This window comes from Musa acuminata, chromosome BXJ1-11 (genome assembly GCF_036884655.1).
Source record: "Musa acuminata AAA Group cultivar baxijiao chromosome BXJ1-11, Cavendish_Baxijiao_AAA, whole genome shotgun sequence".
Taxonomy (NCBI): Eukaryota; Viridiplantae; Streptophyta; class Magnoliopsida; order Zingiberales; family Musaceae; genus Musa; species Musa acuminata.
In genome coordinates, this window is record NC_088337.1 from 935,529 (window position 1) to 958,824 (window position 23,296).

The 23,296-nt window shown below is 38.5% G+C and overlaps 3 protein-coding genes across 4 annotated transcripts; 2 read left to right on the forward strand and 1 right to left on the reverse strand.

Moving 5' to 3' along the window:
• Positions 1 to 2,211: 2,211 nt before the first annotated feature.
• Positions 2,212 to 6,437, forward strand: LOC103970118 (protein CHAPERONE-LIKE PROTEIN OF POR1, chloroplastic-like). 2 transcript variants are annotated; one of them, XM_065088862.1, is made up of 4 exons: positions 2,212 to 2,564; positions 3,489 to 3,849; positions 5,430 to 5,601; positions 6,304 to 6,437. In XM_065088862.1, exons 1-4 carry the CDS (start codon positions 2,241 to 2,243, stop codon positions 6,362 to 6,364), a joined length of 918 nt encoding a protein of 305 aa, XP_064944934.1. In that variant the 5' UTR covers positions 2,212 to 2,240; the 3' UTR covers positions 6,365 to 6,437. The 2 variants fall into 2 exon arrangements, with proteins under 2 accessions (XP_064944934.1, XP_009382044.2); XM_009383769.3 differs by lacking the exon at positions 6,304 to 6,437 and having other exon boundaries at positions 5,430 to 5,679.
• Positions 6,348 to 7,688, reverse strand: LOC135596748 (NEP1-interacting protein 2-like). The gene is made up of 5 exons (XM_065088863.1): positions 7,424 to 7,688; positions 7,139 to 7,317; positions 6,971 to 7,054; positions 6,718 to 6,882; positions 6,348 to 6,642 (listed from the first exon to the last, which is right to left on the reverse strand). The coding sequence occupies exons 1-5, from the start codon at positions 7,593 to 7,595 to the stop codon at positions 6,520 to 6,522; spliced, it is 723 nt and encodes a 240-aa protein (XP_064944935.1). The 5' UTR covers positions 7,596 to 7,688; the 3' UTR covers positions 6,348 to 6,519.
• A 5,068-nt stretch (positions 7,689 to 12,756) lies between these two features.
• Positions 12,757 to 22,409, forward strand: LOC135596749 (aconitate hydratase, cytoplasmic-like). The gene is made up of 20 exons (XM_065088864.1): positions 12,757 to 13,211; positions 13,300 to 13,404; positions 13,495 to 13,655; positions 14,315 to 14,407; positions 15,115 to 15,300; positions 15,425 to 15,586; positions 16,290 to 16,434; positions 16,620 to 16,762; positions 16,849 to 16,905; positions 16,990 to 17,069; positions 17,181 to 17,256; positions 18,468 to 18,653; positions 19,828 to 19,895; positions 19,981 to 20,099; positions 20,182 to 20,303; positions 20,819 to 20,917; positions 20,997 to 21,476; positions 21,605 to 21,703; positions 21,793 to 22,035; positions 22,124 to 22,409. Exons 1-20 carry the CDS (start codon positions 12,953 to 12,955, stop codon positions 22,196 to 22,198), a joined length of 2,958 nt encoding a protein of 985 aa, XP_064944936.1. The 5' UTR covers positions 12,757 to 12,952; the 3' UTR covers positions 22,199 to 22,409.
• The last annotated feature ends 887 nt before the right edge of the window (positions 22,410 to 23,296 follow it).

Sequence of the window (23,296 nt, forward strand, 5' to 3'; positions counted from 1 at the left end):
CCATTGCATTCCTCGAGGCTTAGTAATATATTGAACTTGCTATACACTTTAGCCTCCTATGGACGTATCTTTCTCATATCGAGGAGAAAGTTTTAATGTTCTATGACGCTAAGTTTCGATCACATTGGGATATCCATTGATAGTCCATCATTCACATATAAGCCTTTGCATGAGTACTGAATTCTTTTGAGTTAATAATTCCTCTCACGTTTGTAAGCTTTGCACAACTTATTTATACGTTGAGCAACTCATCTTATCTTTCATGGTCTCGTCCTTTGCCAAGCACTCCACTTGCCATGAGCACAATTAAGTTTGGTTATCAACATTGAGTTGTAACTCGAACTCAACTATCATAATCTTTGTGTGTTACACGTTCTTCCCATCTTACTTGTCTTTGTGATGTCTCTCACGTGAAGAATTAACTATTCCTCTGAATACTAATCTTGGATATTCACTCATTTAAGTGATTGGTCACCCTCAATATAATCCTGCTAGATCTTCTGTGTTTACATGCTAAGTATTTCTAAGTGTGTTTATCCTACTCTGATATTATTTATCATGGACTTAACTTATTTTATCTAAGTCATATGACACCATTATGCATCTATTTGTAAATAGCCTATCTCATGAAACCTCTTATAGTCGAACTAAGTTGTGCTCGTACGTAGTAGATATGCAGATTTCTTTGTATGATAAGAGATACTGTCCACTACTTTACTGAATACATCATTTTATGATGCATGAGTGATCAAAACATGAGAGAGAGAGAGAGAACGGCAAAGGGAAGGGTTGGACGACAACGGAGACGCGATCGGGGTGGTGCAGCAACGCCTGCTTGAGAGGAGGTCAGGAGTCTCTGCTGTCGGGGCACAAAGGGTCGAAGAAGGCCTCCACCACCACCAACTGGCCCCATACAGGAGCTCCGTTGCATGCGAACCCATCAATCTTGGCTGGGATTGGCACCTGTGCTTCAACCTTCACATCGGAGAACAAGGAGCCAAGAAGGAAGAGAAAGCACCCCCATTGTTCGAGCAGCTGCACCAACCTTCCCCATGTCTGTCTCCCTTTGCTCTACTTCGATCTCTTTGTTGGTGGTGGAAGGCAGACCACTCCTTATATATATATATATGGAGGAGAAAATTGAGAGCAAGGGAATGCTCAACAACTAGAAAAAGTCCATTTCTGACGTCCCTTTTGATCCATTTCTTTAGGATAAGATATTGATGTTTGGATCTCTTCAACTTATATATTTCGGTGAACTCAACAACTCTATTTGAGTTTGCTTTTAAAGATAGATATTAACACACATGATCTGAGTTGTATTATTTTTTCACTAAAAAAAAGAAATTTACTCCGTTCCAGTATTCAACAAAGTTCATCTGAGAGGAGCAGAAATATATGTTCTTTGTACTATACCAAAAACCAATAGCTTGTGGATCTTCGAAATCACATATTCCAAAGTTGAGGCTGAGACGCTTTGGAGCTCATGGATCATTAAAAGCCAGTGGAGAGGAAAAACAAAACAACATGTAAATGTCACTTGTGTTTTCTAATTTAAAAAGCACTTCAACCGAAAATACAGTGGTGATACGTCCGTCCAAAGTGACGGGTTTGTTATTCTAAGCCTAATTATACGATATTATTAGTATCATGATTTTTTACTTAAAAAATTTATATTAAGATACTTATAGTTCTAAAAATAAAATAAATAATTATATTTATCCTAATATCATTAGTTTTATTAACATGATCGATAAAAAATATGAATAAAAAGATAATTTTAATATATTTTTTTAGTTTTAATAATTATATTAATAAAAAAATAATTTTAACAAAATAAAATTATTAGAATTATCTTTTTGTTCATTATTTTTATATCGATCTGATATCGTGTTATATTTTTGTTGTAGTTGATAATATTATAACAAATGAGATTATTTATTTAATTTTTAATACTATAAGGATCATAATATAATTTTTTTAAAATATAAAGATCGTAATGTTAATATGATAATATGTAATTAGCGACGATTCGGATAGGATGTGGTGGAGCTTTTGAAAACAAAGAACAAAAACAAACAGGGGTTTTGTTTTTAACACCATCTAAGCGTTGCCCTTTTAGAAACAAAGAAACAAAAACAAAAACACGCGAGAGGGCCCACAAATTAATGATCTCTTGTTCTCTAAAGATTAACAATAGAAACTACTGACCGAGAAAGAGGGTGCGAGAAGACGAGAGAATGGCAGCCGCTCTTTCTCTCAATGGTCCTGTCCTCTGCGGCAACCCATCGCCGAAGGGACCCGAGGCCGCGCGCCGGGCCGCGAGGCGGTGGCGGCGCAGCCGGTGGTGGGGGCCGGTGACCCTACCCCACCGGAGCTGCCCGGATCGCCGGCCGCCATCGGCTGGTTCGAGACCCGACGACTCTTCGGCCCCGTACGAGATGACGGTCGAGAGAGCGCTCAAGCTCCTCGGCGTGTCGGAAGACGCCTCCTTCGACGACATCCTCCGCGCCAAGAACGCCGTTCTCACGTTGTGCAAGGACGACATGGAAGCCGCCGCTCAGGTTGGGTGCTCTCTCGTGCAAGGACGACATGGAATTTGATATCGGTGACAATTTAATGCAGAGGATAATGTGACGAGAAATTATTTATGTTCAAGGAAGAGGGTAGATTTGGTCATGGCAAAACATTTTGCTTGTTAGGGTGGATTGGAGGCATAAATGGATTCCATTAGTCTCTCGATCGGTGGTAGATGACAATTTAGACAATTCCTTGCATTTATAGTTTTCCTATTAGCTTCTAGTTGTGGGTATGACCTACTTCATTGATTTACATGTTTCTTTGTAGGGTTTAAAAGGCTTAAGTGACGAGAAATTATTTATGTCCAAGGAAGAGGGTAGATTTGGTCATGGCGAAACAGTTTGCTTGTTAGGGTGGATTAGACCCATAAATGGATTCCATTAGTCTCTTGGTCTGTGGTAGATGACAATTTAGACAATTCCATGCATTTATAGTTTGCCTATTAGCTTCTAGTTGTAGGTATGATCGACTTCATTGATTTACATGTTTCTTTGTAGGGTTTAAAAGGCTTAAGTGACGAGAAATGATTTATGTTCAAGGAAGAGGGTAGATTTGGTCATGGCGAAACAGTTTGCTTGTTAGGGTGGACTGGACCCATAAATGGATTCCATTAGTCTCTTGGTCTGTGGTAGATTACAATTTAGACAATTCCTTGCATTTATAGTTTTCCTATTAGCTCCTAGTTGTGGGTATGACCGACTTCATTGATTTATATGATTGGTTTTTTTCATCTGCATGTCATTGATCCAATGGAGAACCTTAAGAGTACTTTTACCTTAATTCCATAACAGAAGCTTAATCCTACAGAACGACAGTTGCACTTTAAGGTTTCATTGCAAATGATCCTGCACTTTTGTTCCAATGCCAATTGGTTTTCTCCTGAAGTCATGTTATTTACTATGTTTCAGGTGGAAGCTGCATATGACATGTTGCTTATGCAGAGGTTGTCACAACGAAGAGCTGGCAAAGTTGCAAATGGTAACATCAGATATGCCGATATTAGAGCTAAAAGAAGTACAGGAACAAGTGCTTTGCCAGAGTGGCTTCAGAAGACAGTCAAGAACATTCCTGTCTCTGTTGAATCTCCATCTACCAACAGTTTGGGCATACAGGCAGGTGTTTATGGGGCTTTGATGGTCCTCACATTTGTTAGTGGCTCCTCTCCTGCTTCAGCAGGGCCATATACCGGAGCTGATGTTCCTGGGCTAATATTAGCTACAAGTTTTGGAGCTTCCTTGTACTTTTTGTCAAAGAAGAGAATCAACCTTGGTAAGTAGCTGCTATATTCTGATTTTCCTATTTTATTTTAGTTAAGTGTCATGTTACATGTTTCTTACTAAGAAGAACAGACAGACATGGGACACGAACATGACACAATATGGACATGGCAACATGCTAATTTTTTTTTTCAATAGGAGATAGACATGACAAGGGCACATGTATTTTTTAATATATATGTGTATATAATATTCAATTAACATAAGTTTTATAGTATTTATATTTAAATTTTATAAACTCAACAATGTGAACAAATAAATATCATTATCATATAAGTTAAAACAATTAAAATTATCTAAATTTACATATCCAAAATAGAGTACGTCAAATAATATTTAACAATATTTAGATATAATTGATATATGTTTCCTTATGACAGACAATCTCCATATTTTTTTTTCTTACGTGTGAGGGCCATGCGAGCGCAAAGCCGCACGCGAGTGTCCAACACATGTCAGACACAGACATGGACACGTCCACCAAAAGGATGTGTTCGTGCTTCTTAGGTTTCCAATGCAAAGAAACCATCTGGATAATGTTGCTTAAGATTTATGAGGATTATAGGAGCAAAGCCTTGAAGTGTAAGTGTCTCAAAGCTAGTAGAATGAAAGTGTGCATTATTGTTATCATATTTAGGAATAGGAGCTTAGGTATAATGGACAAAGACACAAAGGGCTTTGTTTATCTATATAAGACCTGTCACACAAGATATTGGAGAGAATATCTTGACACATACATAATGATAAGGGAGATGGATGGTCATCTTAAATTCTTCATGAGTGGCAGGCTGTAGATGCTCCTAGCAACAGAATAATAAACTATTACAGCCAGAAGGTCCACTGTTGAATGATGGCCCTAAGAAACAAGATGAATGTTACAGAAATGAGGATATGATGATGGATATTTGTTGATTTTAAGATGAAAGTCTGATAATCTATGAAGCTAACGAAATTTAGCTTATTTACGAAAGTGATGAATTGCCTTGGAAAGGCAAGGAGGGTAAATTGGGATAACTGTAAAAGGATTAAAATGGTTTTGATTGATTTGGAAAGTACATGTTTTCAATTGAATCATGACAGTTATGGTTTTGCAGCCAACTAAATATTCTGTATGTGCCATTCATTATAGAATGGTTCTAGATCAATAGTAGAACAAATAACTCGCCATCTAGCAAAAATTTGGTTACATGTAGTTTACTCCGGTGAATATAAAGCAGACTGCATTAGCAAACCTTCAAGATACACTAAGACCATGTAATAGGTGGATGCTTAGGATGTCAACCTTTTATCCATGGTGATTTTCCTCTCTGTTAGATAGGTTGCCAATGCATTTGAAAATTTAAATCATGCTGGTCTTATGTTTATTGTTTGCCAGCATATTTCTTTTTTCCATTTCTAAATGCAAAGTAACTTGTAATAATGTATTACCTACCGAACCTCGTAGAAGGCTTTGGTTATCCAGGTGATGCCACTGATTATGTCGTTATACGCCTTTGTCAGCTTCTCATGGCAATTTTAAAGCTGCTGCATCTTCTGAATCTAGAAATGAGGTTTATGAAATTTGTGTTGCAGGAAAAGCAGCGGTAATCACTATCGGGGGCCTTGTGGTGGGTGCGGTAATTGGATCAGCAGTGGAACAATGGTTGCAGGTCGATATAGTTCCTTTTTACGGCATTCATTCACCAGCTGTGATCGTGACCGAATTCATTCTCTTCTCACAGTTGTTGGTATCTCTGTATCTAAGGTAGGTGCAAAAGATGCTTCTGTGCTTTGTGATATATGAATTTATGAATCAATGATCAAATGGCACTTGATAATTCAATCTGCCTTGCACAATTTTACTGAGTTTTTATTCTCCTTTTTATTTTATTTTTTTTATTCATGACAAATGATTATTATACATCAATGATGATTATTGAAGATATTCCAAAAAGAATTTGAGTGGTTGTATCATATAAAAGACTTGTTTTGCATTAGAGATTGTACTTAACCAAGTTTATGGTGATTTAAATTAGTCATATCTTGATATAATTTTAGTTAATATAATTAAGGATCCATAACTACGAGACTCATGTGGAAATAGAAATAACATCGTAAAATCATTTTCAAAGATTTTTTTAGACTTTCGAAGCTTGCCTTGATTTGTTTTTGTGTATTAATGTTGCTCATCTATTGGGTTAGTATTTTGTTGCATTGATGATGATTATAACTATTGATGATGGTATTAAATCATTTTTAATTACATATGTTGTAATGGAAATTTAAAGTAAAAAATTTATTGGAGTGGTTTTTTGAAACAAATCAACTAAATGAGCTATGATTAATTCTTCCACCTTTAATATCTATAGTCAATTCGCTCCATCGTGATGCTTTTATCTACTTGTCTGAGACTACTTACTATCAAGTCTCCTAAAAACCTTCTAAATCTATGAGTTATCTGCTTCAGGAATCCAATCTTTCTTCATGACAAGATCGAGAAGAGGGGATCACTGTCCAAAATGAACTAATATATCTCATAAAATGAGTAGAGACACAAATCACAATCCACAAGGATGTGTGACAACAAAACGTAAGTAACAATACGCAGAAGAACCGTGGAGTATCGATATACTACTACTGATACATCTCACTCGAGTCTAGGAATTTACAGAGGGAGAGGAACCTAGATATCCCTTCTGCAGAGCGGACATGATCCGTGCCTGATGAGCCAAGCATCGATGCACGGCAAATGGAACATGTGGTGACAATGGGGTAATCTCCTCACTGTTTCTCCAACTTGCAAGTCCTGAAACCAAAATGTCAATGATCATTCAACCCATTGGCCGGATTGCAACAAGTTGCATCGACGGGAAACACTAACCTGTAGGCACACCGAGCAGCAGAGACTCTCCCCTGCAGCTTCAAGATTCTCGGCGGTGATGTTGGTCTTTGGGAGATTCTCCACCGTATCCATCGCCAGTCCTCCGGTACTATCGGTCGCAAAAAGATCGAAATTCTCTATGGAAGGTAGATCGGCAGCACTCATCTGCACTCGAGCAACATCGAAGAACGAGATTAGTATCCATCGACATGGTCAGCTTCTGGATCGCTGCAGCTCGGTGAGGAGCAGGTACCTGACTCTGTACTGCGCTCTGCATCGCTGGGTCGACCTTTTCCCGGACAATTCTTCCGCTCAAGAGGCTACAGAGTATGTCGATCTGCATAAGACCCGGTCCGGTCAGTTGACGTGATGATTCGATGGTTCTACGACAAACCTCTCCGTAAAAGAACTCGAGACTCACCACATAGAGAAGGCTCCAAATTCCGGACTCCCTGGAGTTCCACAGATCGAGAGATGATTCGACAGCTTCGATAGCGAAAACCGCCCCGGAGATAGCTCCGATTCCAGCTCCTCGCAGTAAGCCGCTCTCGGTGGCTAGGCCGATGAGAGCTCCTGTGATCGCCCCTACCAGCGAACCAACTGCACACGCCATGAAGCCGAATTAAAAGATCTAAGACTTGGTATGAGTAGATCATGCGATGTTGAGGTTGAGCATACGAAGAAGCGTAGGAAAAAAAATACCAACCTGCTGCAAAGACACAGGTGAGGGTGGCACAGATGACCCTTTCGATTATTTTAGAGGCCGTGCCCCGGTTGCTTCTGCTCTGACTCCCTCGCCTGGCAGAGGAAGAAGGAGACGAAGAAGAGAAGGAAGAAGATCGAAAGGATGAAGAAGGAGACCGAGAGAAGACATCCATGGCGTCCCGTTGCAGAGCAGCTCCCGAGGGATCTTGTGATATAGTGGTGGTGATAGGGAGGGGATGCTTAACGACTAAGAGAAAGAAGAGGAGGGAGGGGAAGGAGAGGAAGGGAGGAGGAAAAAGGCGAGTCGAGCAATTAATGTTGTGACGTGTTCGTCGTTGACTCTATCGACCGTCCCGTTGCCTGCCGCTGTGCGAGTCGTAGTCGTCGTTTCTCAGACGCACCGAGTCGGTCAAACCACGCTTCCGAGTTGGACTTTCATCACAGTTTTTGAATGAATCAATGAATGCAACGCGATCCTAAATTTACTATTACAACTAAATTTTGACATCGAATTCGATTATTGGGCTCCGATGGGCCTCAAAGCCCGACAAACTGCGGCCCGAGCCCTTTTCTACAGCGAGGTAGGTGGCATAAGGGCATTAGGGGAATTACAACTTGTGGATCATGAAGGGATTTCTGATGACCATATGTGTAGTAACTTAGAGACAACTTAGATACCATACGTGCTTTATATCTAGTAATCGATCCATCTTAGTTTCGTTTACTCTAAAAGATTCGCTTACATCCAAATATTTTGTATAGGGTTGGATGGTACAAGAATTCATATGACACTATAAAGTAAAGCATCATATTTATGATAGATGACTTTATATCAATGAGAGGATTTTTGAGCTTAGATGTTATTTATGAGTTCTATAGGCTCAAGTAAATAACTAGTGGTGGTGTGGATATCAAGGATGTAATATGATTTATATATATTATTTTTGGAGCATATTATCATGTGATGTTTAAGCTCGGTGGGATGATTAGGTTGTATTGATAACATGTGAGTTTGTGATAAATTAGTGATATATACTTGATTAGGTTGATACACAATGGTGTCCCTTGACTATGGAGAATACAAGGGTATCACTTATGGTATGAAGGATGTAGCTGCAATTGATGATGTAGAGTGGTTTAGTGAATAGGTGAATGAGAGAGTTATATAGTAGCAATAGGATGAAGTATAGTGATGTTGAACAGGAATAATATTATAATAACGATCTAAAGGAGAATTATTGGTTGAGCTAGGGCACATAGAAGTATCATGAATCAGTCTTAAGGAAGTTTGTTGTACACCCATATGCACCCAATGATGGATAGATATGGTGGTGGCTCTCATCTCGGAAGGAAAAAAATTAGATTTAACAAATATAACATGGTGTGACACATATCTTGTGAGTTAAAGGATCAAAACATCGAAAAAAATTATGTTCAAGAGAGTATCTAATGAAAATATACGGTTTAAATTTTAGTTCTAACTTGTATCATGTATATGGTTGAAGCTAGGGATATCATAAATAATCAAATACTTTTAATTTATGAAGCTTGTGAGGCTTCTAAAATAATTATTTAAATTATAACTAAAGTTATAGGTTTAAGGTGGGTATATAATTGATGAGATAGATAGTCATTTGAATGGGTGTTGATCAAAAACTAAAATGGCATATAGGCTTGGTGAAAGAGGGTGATGCTAGTTTTAACTAGGTGTAAGTATTTTTTTTTTTTTTTTTATGGAACCAACAAGCTAGAGTGTGTATGGTGGTGACTTAAGGTGTTATATATTATTGATTGAGAGGTAAGTTGTTAAGACTTGATATTTACATCCTTTATAAGAATAGATTGATTTAATGGTGGACTAAAAGAAGTTTTTTACGATCTTTCTAAAATAAGTAAAAATTTAAGAAATTTTATATTTATATTTGAGAGGATATATCTAATTGTAATTAGTAAAATAATATATACAAATAACATAAAATTTAAAAATATCAAAGGAAATAATTCATAAAAATAACATAAATAATTAGTGGAGGTAAGCTTTACTTACAAATAATATTGGATATCTAGTAAGCCCTTGGATTATTAGATCTTTTGGGTAAGACCCAATGAGATTAAATAGAGATTATTGAATATAGATCTATTAATCTAAGAGGCTTGGGTAATTAGAGAGAGGTCTAGTACCCAATAGAACAAGATCTATTAGGTTTAAGTGTCAAAACCTCTATAAATAAGAGGGGTCAAAAGGTGGCATAGGTTAGTCTCCTCTTAGCCACCCTTCCTATTATCCTCCCTCTCCTCTCCTCCTTAGCCGACAACCCTAGTTTAGAGTACATGGATAACAAAAAAGGCTAGCCTCTTCTTGATCACGGTACAACCTTATGGTGTGCATGGAGAGAAAGATTGTACAATGACTATGAGACTAGTTATCTTCATCATGTGGATGAATATATAGTACACCAGTTTATCTAGCTATCTCGATATTTTTCTCGAGTAACCTATGACTAGGAATATTTATGATTTGTGTTTATAGGCGAATTTATTTTATTATCATGATTTTATCATGATCCAATTTCTATTACATAGATCCAATGACATCATATGCAATAAACAACATAAAGTGAAATATATCAATAATAATAATAAGCAAAAAGATCGTGAAACATATCACATATGTCATCACTCATGTGAATGACTTGTATAGTACTTATGACTAACAATAAGGACTCAACGAGGATACATGATATTATTAGTAGATTATAAATCTTCTTTCATTTCTTTTTAATCCATATTAGTTCTTCTTGTAGATCAACATCTTTTAGCTTTCGTATCCGATGCGCTTGTAGATAAGATAAAGACTTTCTCGACGATGTATTTGTAGATCAAATAAAGATTTTCTGAATGACATTAAAAAAGTACGTGTAAATTTAATCAATCGTAATTTAATTTGATATTAAAATTTTTTGTATAATAATAGTATAATCATAATTTTTTATGCTTATACAATAAAAATAAAAAAAAATAAAATTACTAAAATCAAAACTATGAAATGATATGATTTCAAGAGAATAAAATTATTTTACTTAATTGAGTAGAACTTGGCCAGCGTTAAGACTCGAAGTCCACCACGTAATGAACGTGTAGTAAAGCCGGCCGTCCTCGATGTGTTCTTGCAGGAGCTAAAATTCGTCATTATTGATAAATAACACTATTGTTGCAAGATCACGATAAGAGAGGGATTATCTCATAATAAAAAGTGATTCAAAACAATTGATACATACTCTTCCTAACCACAACAACATTCCAAAGTTTTCTTTTGCAGAGACAATACATCTCCTGGCAACCCGTTTAAACGTTTCATGAGGTAATCTAATCTCTGTTTTCTCAACCAAAAAAAAAAAAAAAAAAATCCAAATAAAAATGTTTGGCTTCTGCTTCTTTCATATTTTGGATGTAAAACATACGTATAGAATTGGGGAGTCAGCGAGTCATCTTATCCGTCTGCATCATGATGTGATCTAATATGTGTTTTCTCACAAAAAAAAAAAAAAAAAACAAAAACAAAAACAAAACAAATCCAAACAACGTTTGGCTTCTGCTTCTTCTATATTTTGGATTATGCATGGAGTATTAAATCACTTGGGCTTTGCCCAACGTCAACCAAAACACAGATGGCATATGAAGTATGAGGATGAGACTCGCTCTTTTGTGCTGTGAGAAGCTCCTCCATTCCTTTCTGGGTTGGACTTTTAATGCATCCATGTATATATATTATTATATTAAATGACAACAAGCCACCATGATCACCTAATCCAACATTATATATACACACACATATATAATTATAACTGATCCCCAATGATTATAAAATGTACTTTTACGTTTCGATTCTTTCAAGTTTTTAATAAGGTATATTTGCCCCTCCAAATCTTAATGTATATGTATGCATATCCCTCCAATTTTAGTGTATAATTGAATCCATACATTTCTTTCAATTTGAGAGGAATCTGAAACTGGTCAAACACTGTCCTTGTTTCCTGAAGATAGTTTCAGGGTCTGTGGATGGCCGAAACAAACACGATGGTCATGTTTTCCAAGGCTCGCGACAAGTTTTGTATCGGAGAAGAAGAACCTTCATTCTCCGCTTGGAAATTTCCAGGAAAAAGGGAATCGAGAGATTGACTCTTAACAACACGAGACGACTCGCGACAGGGAAGACCAGGAATTGCTTGTGGTCCGTGGAACAAAGCTAAGTCCGATCTCACAACAGAGATCGACTGTTGGGAGTTACGTCATATTAATCCGGTAAGATTGTTTGATTACTAACTCCCTAACGGTGACGTTGTTGGTGAACAAATGTACCGTAGCTGGTGAGTCAACACGACTAGGTCCATGGGTCGATGTCGGGAGTTCTCCGTTGGCTGAGCTGGACGTCGAGATAGGTCGAACCTTCGCGACGGGGTGTTGGTCAATGTTTTTTGGTCCAAGCATCGTCTGCGTCGAGCTGTGTCTCTCCGTTCCCGGGATAGGTGACAGCTCGCCCTCCTTTACCGGGTGGTGATTTCCGGGTCGAGGCACTCGTGGCTCGGGATGATCGCTTTCCTGCAAAAAAGACCTTCGTCGGGTGATTCCTGACTTTAGCCCCTTCGATGAGCGAGTCAATTGTCTCCCTTTTGTTTTTTCCCCTTGTTGGGAGCCAGGATAGAGGTCTTTATACTGTCGTGAAAGGATCGACCGTACATGGATTGGCATGGTGGAAATAGTACGACACCAGTACGGATTCTGGCTCGGCGTACGGGTGTTATCGTTCCGGGATTGTCGGGACCAAGTGTGTCGAACATTGTCTTAGGGGTACGAGTTCTGACGTGGCGTGTGGTTTTAGCTATGACGTATCCCGGGGGTAAAAAATGCCCTATCAGACGTGATATTTGATTTTTTTTTTTATGTCTCGTACTCATGATGATAATATGTTAATCTTTATTAGAATATTGAAATGATCGACTTGAGAGGGTTTACATACGCAAATATATTAAAAGCAGTTTCCTGTGTTGGCGCAAGCAGCGGGGGCCGTAAGAAGAAGAAGAAGAAGAAGAAGAGCAAACGTAAGCGTAATTGCCTCTTTCGACTGCCGTTCTCCCGGAGGGGGGACCCACTGATTCGATCAACCGCGAGGTTGCAAACAGCGAACACCATCGTGACTTGGGCCCCGCCACAGATTTCACATGAGGAGACACCAAGCTGCACCCGTTTTCTCACCGTGCTCAGTGGGTACCGAAACTGAGCGGGTCCCGCAGGAGCCCGAGAACAACGCCCCCTCACGACTCCCCAGAACCCTCGGGCTTGGCGGCCGGGAATTTGACCTACGCGAGGCGAGCACTACCCACGCGTCTTCGCCACGCATCTCTCTCGCTCGATCTCCCGTCGTTGCGTTTTATCGCTCCTCCTCCTCCACTTTATATATACCCTCGCCCTCGCCGTCTCCTGTGCTCCCAATTCCTCGGCATCAACTGCATATTTACACAACTATCTAGCAATGGCGGGGGTTTTCCTCGCACGCTCCGCCTCTCGCCTCTCCTCCTCCTCCGCGCTCTCCCGGTCCGCTTACCTCCTCCCCTCGCTCTCCTCTTCCTCTCCCGCTCCGCCGCCCTCGAACCCTAGCCCCCGTTCTGCTACCGCCTTTCCGCCGCCAGCCCGCCATCTTGCCGATTTACGGTCTCCGATCAGCCACCGCGCCCTCGTCCGCTCTTCCGCCGCCGTCGCGGACCGATTTGAACGCCGGTTCGCCACCATGGGTATCCTTCTCCCTCCGGGATTTTCCTTTCCACACCGGTCTTGATCCGGATCCGATCTGATCTTCTTGGTTTTTTCGGAATTGTGTAGCCTCGAAGAACTCGTACGAGAGCATCTTGACGACGCTTTCGAAGCCGGGAGGTGGGGACTTTGGGAAGTACTACTGCTTGCCGGCGCTAACTGACCCCAGGATCGGTAAGGGCTTCGGTTGCTCGCAGTGGGGTTTCGATGTTTTCTAGTGTTGCTGAAATGATGATGATCATTGTGGTCGTCGTGGTTGTTTAGATCGGCTGCCGTACTCGATAAGGATTCTTTTGGAGTCGGCAATTCGGAACTGTGATGAGTTCCAGGTGACTGGGAAGGATGTGGAAAAGATCTTGGACTGGGAGAACACCTCGCCTAAGCAAGTTGAGATTCCCTTCAAGCCTGCTCGTGTTCTCCTTCAGGTAATTCTTCTCTCCGTGATTTTGGAATTTTTTTCTTAAATTTGAAGTTGCGCCTAATCTTGGTAATGATTTGTAAAGTAACTTGTTGTTTTTTGTTCAACTTATTATGTCAATTTTTATTTGTGACGACGGGGGAGGGTGTTTTCTTCTAATGAAAGAAGTCAAAGTTTCCAATATATTATTTTTTATTTGTATGGAGAGTGGTAATCGAACAAATAAGAAAAAAATATTGAATATATAGATGATCATTTAGGTTTCTCAATAATATAATAAATCCATATAAAATTTAAGAAAATATAAATTGTAAACTATAGTTGACATCGGGAATAACTCTCTGATTAAATGGCAATGCATTGTGATAGAGACAGGGTGCTAGATAGCAGGTAATATCCTTTGTTTGTGTCCAATACCTTTCAGATTATGCTTTTCTCTTTATTCTGGAAAAGGCGAACATTATTTTGTCTTCTCCCATGTCGTCTTAGAACTATATATAGCTTTGATTAGAAGTAAAATTTAGAAAATTTATCATAAACTTCTCCTTTTCATTGCAAACCTTTGTTCAACATAATGCAACATCCATGAAAGTTAACTATGCTGTTAAATATTCTTTTTTGTGCTACTTATAGTGAAATTTTCTTTGGCTTTTGAATGTTTGTTAGGATTTCACTGGTGTTCCAGCTGTTGTTGATCTTGCATGCATGCGAGATGCTATGAAGAAGCTTGGGAGTGATCCAAATAAAATCAACCCCTTGGTAAGAGCTTTAAAATTGTAGTTATATCATTCTTTCTGTTATTTAAATTTCTCTTCAACTATGCTTTAATATATCTTTTTGGAAGTAAATCTTCATCAGTTTTTCTTGTCTGTATAGGCAAAATTCCTTTAGAACTTATACATCCAATTTTGTACCACTGAAAGTTTTTTTCTTTTATTGATTGACTAAACTTATATATGTAGGAAAATAAATAAGTAAAGGATATGATATATGGTGCTCTTTTGACAAGATATATTTTAGTTTATGATTAAAAAATCAAGCAAGCATTGTAATTTAGTGGATTAGTGGAGTACCTAACATTTTCTTGATCAATTGTAATTTAAGGGATTGAAGGAGCTGGTAATCTTTTGGTTATGGAGCTTCCATACAAATGATTTTGTGATCATTTGCTGCAACTCTCTAGCCACCCTTATGTATTTGATACATTTGATCTTTAATTTTTTACTCTGTCATTTTGTCAATGTAATTGCTAGGCTAAAAACCTTGTGAAAGCATGTTCAAAATTTACATTGGTTGAACTTTTGGATTTTGACTATTGTTCCACTTGTTTTATAAGAAAATATGAAATAAGAAAAAGGGAAAAAGATCCATTTTGAATGTCAGAACTCTTGAATGTCGATATTTTTCCACATCCATTAGTGTTTCTCATTTTGAACAAATCATTAGACTTAAAATTTATCATGCAGGTACCTGTGGACCTTGTTATTGATCACTCGGTGCAGGTTGATGTGGCAAGATCACAAAATGCAGTGCAGGCAAACATGGAACTTGAATTTCATCGTAACAAGGAAAGATTTGGTTTTCTCAAGTGGGGATCGAATGCTTTCAGTAACATGCTTGTGGTTCCACCAGGATCTGGCATCGTCCATCAGGTAATCTTCTTGATTATGAAAAAATGATGATGCTGACTCAGTAGTTTTACATTATTTCCCTATAAATATCTTGATTTTTTTTTTTCACTCATATTTGTTTTGAGTTCTAAGATGCCTTTTGTAGGTGAATTTAGAATATCTTGGTCGTGTTGTTTTCAACAACGGGGGACTGCTTTACCCTGATAGTGTGGTTGGGACTGATTCTCATACAACCATGATAGATGGGTTAGGTGTTGCTGGCTGGGGTGTTGGTGGAATTGAGGCAGAAGCCGCAATGCTTGGCCAGGTAAGTCTATTTTATTGGCAGTGTCGAATTTCGAGATCTTCATCTGCTTGCAATTTTGTTCCACTTGCCTGGAACATGTCATGGAGCACAATTCCTTCGCTTCACTCCTTTTTTGTTCTAATTTTACAATAGAATGCTTTGGTTCCTTTGGATACATAGTGATCTGATGTATCTATCTGTAGCTACTGAATTTGCTAAAATGTTCCACAATGTGACTTTCTTAATTTCACTACTTGATGACTGCCTGAGATCAATGATCAGTTAGAAACTTCTTATGTTTAACACTTAAGCTATTTGTCTTTATTAATTCATATTTATATCTTCTGTTAAAATTACTTTATAGATTTTAGGCCTATGTAAATTGGAATGATCAACGAAGTGTGATAGGCCAGAGAGAGAGAGAGAGAGAGGGAGAAAAAAAAGGAGGGAGAGAGATCATTGTCGACTACTTTATGTGGCACAGGTGAGATAATTCTACTTACAATATGGAACATAAATAACATCTGTAGGCCTTGATAAATTTGACGGGTGTAGTAAGTTAATTTGCGACTATGTGTATTGGCATTATTGATTCCTATTTCTCTGACTGAAATCTACATGCTTATAAGTTGCAACTGTGATTTATTTACAGGTGTGCATTATACAAGAATCATTAACTCTTACGAAGTTTGTTAATTTATTCTTGTCCTTTCTCCTACTGCAGCCGATGAGCATGGTACTGCCTGGAGTTGTTGGCTTCAAACTTGGTGGAAAATTGAGGAATGGTGTGACCGCTACAGACTTGGTTTTGACGGTGACCCAGATGCTTCGGAAGCATGGAGTTGTTGGGAAGTTTGTTGAGTTTTATGGTATATGATTTAACGTGCCTCAAAAGTTTTACCTTTTTGGTTTTATTGATTTTCAATTTTTTTTCTTCAACATTTCAAGGGTGTAATTACCACTTTCTCTTTCTGTCTCTATATGCACACACATATATACATGTATATCCTACATTGTCCTTCTTGTTAAATTGTGTTATAATATCTTTATACAGGAGAAGGCATGAGTGAACTTTCATTAGCAGATCGTGCCACTATTGCAAATATGTCCCCTGAGTATGGAGCAACTATGGGTTTCTTCCCAGTTGACCATGTCACACTGCAGTATCTGAAACTGACTGGAAGAAGTGATGAGACTGTAATTTTCCGTTATTACATATAATTGTTGTTATGAGAAATTTTATAAATGCACTCTAACTTGGTAATTCCCTTCTCAACTGTTAGGTGGCCATGATAGAAACATACTTACGAGCCAATAAAATGTTTGTTGACTACAGTCAGGTAACCTGCTCTTGACCAAATGATGACCACATGAAAATGCTGCTTATTTTGATGTTAGTTATCTGATTGATAATTCCCTAACAGCCACAAACTGAAAGAGTATACTCATCTTATTTGGAGTTGAATCTGGAAGATGTAGAACCATGCATATCAGGACCTAAAAGGTAAGTAACCTTGGACACAAATTGAAGCCTTTGACTAGCTTGCAATTTTTAAGTGTTGGCTGAATACATTCGTATCCTGTGCTTTAGCTTCTGAAATAATCTAATATGCAGGCCTCATGATCGAGTCCCTTTGAAGGAAATGAAATCAGATTGGCAGACTTGTTTGGACAACAAAGTTGGCTTCAAGGTACTCAGTGTCCTTTATCGTGCATTTTTCAGTGATGCTGTGTAAAATTAGTTCAGATGTTAATGAATATTGTCATGCTGAAAAAGGAACTACCAAATAAATAGCTTATTCATTTTTGTTGTCTTCAGTGCTTCCAAATTTCACCTATGTACCTTTAGTTATCACCAGTGCTTCCGGTCTTCTATTTCCTAGTACCTAATATCGTTTATTTCCTTGTGTTTCCAGTAGCATTTCCTAAATTTTCAATAGATGTTTCACCATCAACTTTTTTGGCTTCATTTTCTTGTGTTTTCATTAATATTTCACCATTAATATATGCACACATTCAGCTAAACCCTTTCTATTATGAGTAGGAATTTGGAACTCTCTGATTGACAAAAAAGGAACTAATGATGAGGAAAGGGAGAATTTGCAAGAGTCCCACAATAAGCTAATGCTTCCAGTTCTTCTACATATTAATTTCTTTCTGTCCTAGGTAATTAGCATTTCTCAGTAAAACGGGATTGTTCCCATGTGTTAATTGTCATGCACATATCTAACTTCTTCACATCAGTAAATGAGACATCTCTATAATCATTTATGTTACTGTTAGGCATCGCTATTTGGCTAGCGACTTTGCTAGGACCAATAGGGCTGATCCTTTTTGGAGGGCTATCTGGGCCCTACCCTTACTTGTTTTGACTACCTCTGATTGTAACGGCATTGGCCGTATCAGATTTATCTAGTCATATAGTTTTGATATTTTGAAAAAAAAATGTTACTGCTAGGCTTATGTTTACTAGCTGAATAAGAACAACAAAGAAAAGGGTGCTCTATAAGCATACCCTAAGTACCTGGCCATGTTGTTCTGGCCATACCATCCGGTGGGGAATCCTTTCTTTGGCAACACAAATATGAAAAATAAAAATTTTGTTCACTATAAAAATGAGGCACATAACAAAATAATTTTTTTGTTAGAAAATGTCTCTCATGAAAACTAGTTTTGCCTGTACCTGGGCATCTGTCTGGCAGTTTCCCATATGTCACTAATCTCATTTGTACATATCAATTTAAATTATCAGATATTGCACAATATTCCCTTTGGCAATTGTGCTTTGTATACAAAAGCAAGAATACATGTAAAATGATATTGCAGGTTAACTGTGTCTTGCATGTTTTACAATAAGATTTGCTCTATAGTTGTTCCAACAATCCAAATGTTTTTTTTGTAGGGTTTTGCTGTGCCAAAAGAATCACAGAACAAAATTGCAGAATTTTCTTTCCGTGGTACACCTGCCCAGATTAAGCATGGTGATGTTGTGATTGCTGCAATTACCAGTTGCACGAACACATCAAATCCTAGTGTCATGCTTGGAGCTGCTTTGGTTGCAAAGAAGGCTTGTGAGCTGGGTCTTGAGGTTAACTATGATGCTTTAGCATTTGCTGCATACATCTTTTATTTCTCCTTTTCTAACATTTCAGTTATTAGACAAAAAATTGAATTTTGTCATCCTATTGTGTTTAGGACTGTCACGAGCAACTGTGTCATAATATCATAAACAATTACCTTCTATGAATGAAGTCATTAGCTGCAAGGAAAAGATAACTATAATATGCTAATATCACTAGTAATCACCTTTCAATTCTTTGATATCACGATCTGATTTTTGTTGACAAAGAGGGCTTTCACCTTGCACTCTTAGTATGTCTTTAGCTCTTTGGCATCCTTAGCTACAGTTGTGGAATCTCCTTCGGAGTACTTTTTCTTACATATCCCGCCCACCACCCCAGCAGTTTGATGACCTTATTTTTAGGCGTTGCGTGTCCATATGAGATTGATTTTGTGTTTGATCCTCGATTTCAAAACGTCTGCTGACTCGGGAAGAAAGATCAGAAGCTTGATCAGTATTTACTAATGACTTTCTTAAATTACATACTGTTCTCTTCCGACTAAGCATATCAGGCATACTTCTCTTTCATGATGAACAAAAAGCTATGTATTTGTATCAAACCCAGTGCTGATATTACATAATGCAATTTGTCTGTAGCTGCAATTGGTGAAGGATTTCTTCTTTGCCTTGATCAGTATCTTAGAAAGTTAATATGCCTGATAACATACTTTTCTCTTCTTTTTTTCTTTTCTGATGCAGGAATGTAGGTAGTATTTACTTTTATTGTTATAATTAAATGTATCTCCACTGTTTATTGAATACTGCAGCATGCCCATGATATACCTTATGGCCATAAATGCTATATATCTGATTCAACTTAATTGGATATGACTGTACCAACTCTAATTTCTGGCAGAGTTGATGTCTTGTGCGTATTTTTACCCGCATTTGTACAACTAGTGAAGCATCTATGTCCTTAAGATTAATATTCAATAATCAATACTTATGCCCATCAAAATGACACGTTGTATGGCAGCTGCTTAGTCGAGTAAATTGCAATTAAAATTTGAAGTAGGTTATGTATATTAGAAAGTAATTCAATCAACAGCTTCAACATGTTTAATCTGTAGTTGATACAGTTCAGATACCCACATGCCAATACTTGATTCCCTTTGTCTAATATTCTTCTTGTTCAAATCAGGTGAAACCATGGATTAAGACGAGTCTTGCTCCAGGTTCTGGAGTTGTGACTAAATACCTGGAGAAGAGGTAGCTTTAAAGATTGTAGCGGCAGTACTTATAATTTCAAGCTTCTCTGTTATTTCAAAACTTAAACCTGGAATGTTTATTTCAGTGGTCTGCAGAAGTACTTGGACCAGCTGGGTTTCAATATAGTTGGATATGGGTGCACTACCTGCATTGGAAATTCTGGTGAGCTGGATGAAGCAGTATCTGCTGCCATATCTGAGAATGGTAATGTTTTTAATTTCTTCAGGTTAGTACATTCTTTTGTTCTCTTAAAAAATGAAGTCTGAAGTTGGTGTTGTACTTCCAGACATAGTTGCTGCTGCTGTGTTGTCTGGGAATAGGAACTTTGAGGGGCGTGTACATCCTTTGACCAGAGCAAATTATCTTGCGTCACCTCCCCTTGTGGTAGCTTATGCTCTTGCTGGCACGGTATGCATCAATGGTCTTGATCTGCCACTTTCTTTTCTGTATTTTCTGTAAAAGCAGTAGTCGAAATTCTGCATATTTTCTGTTATTTCATGTTAATATTTTCTTTATCTGTCAGCTAGTTTACTTTTACGTTGTACTTAACTTGCCTAACTGTCTAGCATTTATGTCACCTTTTCTTGTTACATTCTTATGTTGACCACTCTGGAAAACTCTCTGAGTTCTTACTAAAGTCAGAAATTAATTCAGATCATAAACTTCCAACCAACTTTTAGTGACAAATTGAAAAAAAAAATCTAAATATGTGTTCCTCTTGAAAGGAAAATTATTTGTTAAGATGCTGAATAATTAATATGTGGTCCTTTCAACCTGTCTTCTAGAGGAACCTCTAGTCTTATGACACAGTTGATCCGTACATGTTAGTTATTATATTTAGAATGTATACGACATCAGCAAAGACATACTAAATGTCATGAAGACCAAATATGCTTAACCATTTGACAAGAATCATCTTGCAGGTTGACATTGACTTTGAAAAAGAACCTATAGGGACTTCGAAGGATGGAAAGAAGGTTTACTTCAAGGATATTTGGCCCTTGAATGAAGAGATAGCAGATGTGAGATATTCCTTGTGTGTTCCCTATTTTTATTATTATTAGAATGCCTGGTTCAAACTTGTTTTCTTTGTTTCTCTAGGTTGTACAATCTAGTGTGCTTCCAGACATGTTTAAGGAAACATACAAGGCAATAACCAAAGGGAATCCCATGTGGAACCAGCTGTCAGTGCCATCTAGTACTCTCTACACATGGGATCCTACATCAACATACATTCATGAACCTCCTTATTTCAAGGACATGACGATGTCACCCCCCGGTCCACATCCTGTGAAAGATGCTTATTGCTTGCTGAACTTTGGTGACAGTATCACAACAGATCACATTTCACCTGCCGGAAGCATTCACAAGGACAGTCCAGCTGCCAAGTACTTGATGGAGCGTGGTGTTGCTCCGAAAGACTTCAACTCATACGGGAGTCGCCGAGGAAATGATGAGGTTATGGCAAGGGGAACATTTGCAAACATTCGCCTCGTTAATAAGTTCTTGAAAGGAGAAGTTGGTCCCAAAACCATTCACGTTCCCTCTGGCGAGAAACTTTCTGCATTTGATGCTGCCACGGTTAGTTACTTCAGAACCCCTCATAGCTTGTGTACTACTTCATGTAGGAGCTGCACTACATGACTTGTTCTTGTCAAAATCAAGTAGAATACATTTCACTTAACTAATGTTTTTCACTTTGTTTGCAGAGATACAAAAGCGAGGGGCATGATACTATAGTATTGGCAGGTGAAGAATATGGAAGTGGAAGTTCTCGTGACTGGGCCGCAAAGGGCCCAATGCTACAGGTTACTTCTCTAGGTCTTAGTTATTAGTATCATCTGGTAATATTTTCCCCATGATATTAATATTTCCTGGAACACTGTCATGATTGCAGGGTGTCAAAGCAGTGATAGCGAAGAGCTTTGAGAGAATTCACCGTAGCAACCTTGTCGGCATGGGAATCGTCCCCTTATGTTTCAAGCCTGGGGAAGACGCAGAGACCCTTGGCTTGACAGGTCATGAACGTTACACCATCCACCTACCAAGCAATGTGAGTGATATCAAACCCGGACAGGATGTCACAGTGACGACAGATACTGGCAAGTCATTCACATGCACGGTTCGCTTTGACACTGAGGTACAAATATAAGTTCCATTGGTTCTTTTAATCTTATGCTTTTTTATGTTGTAAATTGTAGTTATTGATATGCTTCCCGTTGGTGCAGGTGGAGCTAGCATACTACAACCACGGTGGAATTCTGCCATACGTCATTAGGAGCTTGATCAAAGCCAATAATTAATTTTGAGCACGGATCGACAAGGAGCCGTTCCTGTATAACATCGTCTTTTCATTTTTATTTATCGGGTTAAAAATATTTCATTGTGTGCGTTTGGGCACAGGCATTGTGAAATCGGTCTTGGGTTTTTTCCATCAAACCGGCCCAAGAAATAAAAAGGGCACCACCACCTGATAACCCTCAAGATATTTTTATCACATTAAGTGCTTCAGCACATGATGATGGCTCGTCGATGATGATAGGAAATTTATTTGCTGGACTGATCAAATCAAGTTGCTATGTTGAGCCATTACTTTCCGTCAAGTCGTCTTGATCCATATGTGTGGCTCTGAACTTTAAGGTTAAAGGACTGCTGGTTGTTTTTAATATGCATCATAATTTACACCATCCTTTTCTTTGTGGTTACCACCAGCTGATCAAACCGTCCATGTGAATCTGACGGTAACAAATGATGCGAGAAAGACAAGACGGTGTTCAATTTGATTAGTTTTCTTTAATTGGTATTCGACACGCAACCTTGTAACTACCCCTCTCGCTCGATGGCTACCATCTGATCCTCTCTATCTCTCTCTCTCTCCATTCTGCTTCGTCCTCTGCTCTCCGGTCTTACTGCGCGTGGTGGCCTCGTTAACGCGTCCGTCAGATGTTCTTCACTCAACATGCGGCTGCCCTCGACGATTTCCTGTCGATGGCCAGCAACCGTGGTGCATCGGCGTCGGAGGACGATAACTTTTTGACTTCCTCATGGACGAGGCTGCTCTCTGTGCCTTTGACGAGTTATCCGTGATTCCGCTATTGATGCCAAGTGAGAGCGGTCGGCGGACGACCGATATATAATGCATTCCGTCAAGCAGGCCAAGCATAGGACGTAGCAGCCGGCTGCCGGCTGCCGGAGGAGCTTGCCGACTTCCAGGCAAGGAAGTCGAAGAAACCAGTCGCTGCTACCCACTTCCACTTCCAAGGTAAACGCTTATGCAGGGGTTATTCATTTGTATAGATTAACATCGACCACATTCAAATTGCTGCTGACATACATATATAACAGAGGCGTCGTTGATTTCAAGTGTTTAGATTAAAGATAATTCTTGTTTTGTGAATGAT